The 4,159-nt window shown below is 32.9% G+C and overlaps 1 protein-coding gene across 1 annotated transcript in view; it reads right to left on the bottom strand.

Moving 5' to 3' along the window:
- Positions 1–116: 116 nt before the first annotated feature.
- HELRODRAFT_188993 (hypothetical protein) overlaps positions 117–4,159 on the bottom strand; it is a gene marked incomplete at both ends in the record, with an annotated part of 4,513 nt that continues 470 nt past the window's right edge. The window contains 5 exons of the mRNA XM_009024731.1: positions 117–244; positions 612–673; positions 1,138–1,253; positions 1,365–1,479; positions 3,538–3,640. Coding sequence (XP_009022979.1) covers positions 117–244; positions 612–673; positions 1,138–1,253; positions 1,365–1,479; positions 3,538–3,640 — 524 coding nt within the window. The remainder of the gene's footprint in view (positions 245–611; positions 674–1,137; positions 1,254–1,364; positions 1,480–3,537; positions 3,641–4,159) is intronic.

Genomic DNA, 4,159 nt, shown 5'->3' with positions numbered 1-4,159 from the left:
TATATATATATATATATATATATTTTTATCTACATATATATATATATATATATATATATATATATATATATATATATATATATATATATATATATATATATATATATATATCAATACTAACATAGAAAACAGGTTAGACTGTTTTTAATAATGTTAATTAGTAATACAATAATTTTTAAATTCACCCATATAGAATTTTGCTTCTCAACAATCCACTTTGGCAAAGCTATTCCAACTTGTGTTGCTGCAGAGAATAAACAAACATATTTTGACACATCTAATTTCATCATTTTATCACATTTAACAATTTAACAGCTTTTAGAACGGCAGAGAACAAAGATTAATTATTGCTGCTCAGATTTCTGTTAAAATTGATTAAAGAACACCTCGATACATTTAAAAAACATCATCCATCCTTACATCATTTAACAAATCCTATTTGTATCACCATTGAAATGCACTCAAACCAATGCTTGCACCACTTTACAGCCAAATAAACTCAAATAATAAACATGCAGACCATGGTACTATTAGAATTTGTTAAAGTATCCTAAGATAAAGTGATAGAATCAATTCAGTTGGAAAAATGAAATAACGAATAAAGATATAACCTCCTGGACCATCAGGATTACCATATTCCTCCCAATTTTTCCTGGCCTCGTCATCTGTCAACCTAATCATAATTTATGATCATAATAAATATTGCTAAATTTATTTAAATAAAATTAGTATCAATGCAACAAATATATATATATATCTAATCACAGTCGCCCACTAACTATTCGAACCTCTTGTTTTTTTAACAAGACTAATATAATATATGTATATATATATATATATATATATATATATATATATATATATGGTTGTAGACATCAAGAGAATAATTAAAGCAGAATAATTAAAAACAAAAAAATCATCAAAAAAGACAATTATTAAAAAGCCAAAGAAGCAAATGGAAAAAATCTAAACTTTTAAAACTGCACCAAATTCAAACTTTAAGGTGATTATAATAGATGTGAAAAATTATTAACAAAATAATAAAAATTACAAATAAATCAGAAAATATGATGAACAGGAGAAAAAAATAGTTACTTGAAATGTTACAATGTAAAAAAATGAAGATAGATGACTAACGCATCGTGGGCCTTCGTTATTTTCATGAACTTGTGAGAATCACCAGTCTCTCGGTCAGGATGGTATATCAGTGACAACCTTCTGTAAGCCTTCTTGATGTCTGCTACTGTGGCCCCCTGGTGAACATAACAAATTTGTAACACTGTGAATCCACATTGATGTACTTTTCATTCATTAATCTTCAGGATATGTAAACATTAATGATTAGCACGAAATTGAGAACTAACTCGCTCAATCTCCAATTCAGCATAAGGATCAAATTCTTTAAACTCTAATTCCACTTGGGAAGTTTTGTAAGCAATGTATATGAAGAATATCCAGCCAATTATTAGAATAAGTTTTCTGTATTTTAAATAATTGTAAATTTAAACTGAAATGTCGGCAGTTTCAAATAATTGCAATAAACTGCACTTGTAATAATGCATTGGTGAGCAGGTAATTTTAATATTGGAAATGTATCTATAACAGTGGTTACTCATCTATAAGTTAGCCCACTTTGTAAAACTATATCCATACAAAACTTTTAAATTTACTTGGAATAGAAATAATAGTACATCACACAAACACTTGCAAAGTTACAACAACAACAACAACAACACACGTTTAGACGACATTTTCCCCGAGATCGGGGGTTGCCGTTTGGCTACCTATGATGAAACCGAAATATCCCTCGACGCCATTCACATCTGTCACTCGCCTCAGTATCACGCAACCCCGCTTTCACTTTGTCCTTCTCCACTTGCTCTCTCCATCCCAGTCGCGGACGACCTCTTCCTATCACTCCTTCAACCTCGAACTCCAACACTCGCCTAATCCCGACCCTTTCATTCCTTCTCAACACGTGTCCATACCACCGTAATCTCGATCTCCTTATTAATGTCACAATGTCCTCATTCAGTCCCATCCTCGACATCAGCTCTGTACTACTCCTCCTATCCTTCACTTTAACCCCACACATCATCCTCACCATAGCTCTTTCAGCCCTCTGCAGTACATTTTCCTCCTCTCTTCTCAACACCCAAGTTTCACCACCATATATCATCGCTGCTCTCACACAAGCTTTATATACCCTCCCTTTCATTTTCACTGACCATTTCTTTCCACACAATACCCCACCAAGTTCCCTAAATTTCATCCATCCCACACGAACTCTAGTCGTAACAGCGTTCAAACATCCTCCATCCGCGTTCAGCTTAACCCCTAAATAAACAAAGCTTTCCACTCTTTCAATACCACCACTGAACTCCGTCCTTGAGTCCGTCCTATTAATCACACCATGAACACACTTCTTACATTTGAACGTGCCTTCCACCTTTTTCAGTGCCCCCCTCACACCACTACATCTCTTATGCACCCACTTCTGACATCCTATACACAATACCGAGTTAGCCTTCACTCTCCTGTCACATACCCCACAGGGGTCTATTTTACTTATCACTTGCTCCCCACCTTCCCCACTCACCATTACCTTCGTCTTACCAGTATTAACTTTTAACCCTTTCTTTTCAATAACACTTTTCCATCTGTCAAATTTTAACTGCAATTCTTCCATGCTATCAGCCATCAAGACTAAGTCATCTGCATACAAAATCTCAAATAAAAACCCCTCCATTATGTTTCCACACACAACATCCATCACAATTGCAAACAAAAACGGTGATAACACTGATCCTTGATGCACTCCTACCCTAACACTAAAAGCGTCCGACATCTCCCTTCCAACCCTCACCTTTGTCTTCGCCCCTTCATACAACTGCATCACAGCTTTAACAAGTCTCTCATTCACTCCTTTCTTCCTCAGCGCCCATTCAATGACCTTCCTCGGTACTCTATCAAAAGCCTTTTCTAGATCCACAAAACACATGTACAATCTTCGTTTCTTCTTTCTATAATTCTCCTGCAACATTCTCACTATGAACAACGCATCCACCGTTCCCCTACCAGGCATAAACCCATAATGCATTTCATTAACTGTCACCATATTTCTCAACCTCCTCTCAAGCACCCTCTCCAATACCTTCATTCCATGCTCTAGCAATTTCACACCCCTATATGACCCACAATCTCTCACATCTCCTTTGCGCTTATACAACGGCAACAACACACTATGTCGCCAATCCTCAGGTATACCTTCATCATCCAACATACTGTTAGTAATTCTCATCATAACTTCAATTCTTTCAAACACTTGCAAAGTTAATAATCAATAAATAAAACATATTTTTTAAATCTAAATAATGAAGGAGTGCCATGTAAATACAGGTTCATATAAAGAGATCATTTGACTGGCAAGGGTATATTTTTTGAAAATTAGCTATCATTGTAAGTTTGATTTAAATTTTTTATATAGAAATTTTATAATTATAATGATTAGATTATGTAACACAAAAAGAGCCTAACATAATAAATTTTTGAAATTTCTTCTTAGGCTCATGAGATTCAGCATGTTGTCTCTTAGCCTGACAAGGCTCACAATGGCATTGATACTTCTTTCTTTGTTCATCTATCATTCAACATTTCAATATTATTTTTTATAAATGCATTAATGTGAAAAATCAATAAATGCTTAAAAAGTATTAATATTATATAATTATTAAATTAAAATGAAATTACATTGAATTATTTAAAACTGATGCCTAAAATAAAATTAAAATTAGAAAATTAAACTATTTTTATATATTAATTACATTATGTATTAATTAAATTAAATTATTCCATTTTTCACAACTTAAGAGGAAAAAATTTTGTCAAATAAATCCAACACATAACTATAACATAAACTGATAGCATAACAATACATCCAAAATAAATCAAACATTTTATTTAAGTAAAACATAAAATACAAATAATAAATAAACATAACTAACTCAACATTGCTTATTCAGTTAGTTAAAATTAATATGAAATGAGCATATGTGGAAGCCCTACATCTTCAAATATTAATCCTCTACTCTCTCTCTCTCTCTCTCTCTCTCTCTCTCTCTCTCTCTCTCTCTCTCTACCCTGCCTATTTTTTATTAAT

Source organism: Helobdella robusta (assembly GCF_000326865.2).
Source record: "Helobdella robusta unplaced genomic scaffold HELROscaffold_4, whole genome shotgun sequence".
Taxonomy (NCBI): Eukaryota; Metazoa; Annelida; class Clitellata; order Rhynchobdellida; family Glossiphoniidae; genus Helobdella; species Helobdella robusta.
The sequence above is the reverse complement of the archived record's forward strand: the minus strand, read 5'-3'. Positions and strand labels throughout refer to the sequence as shown.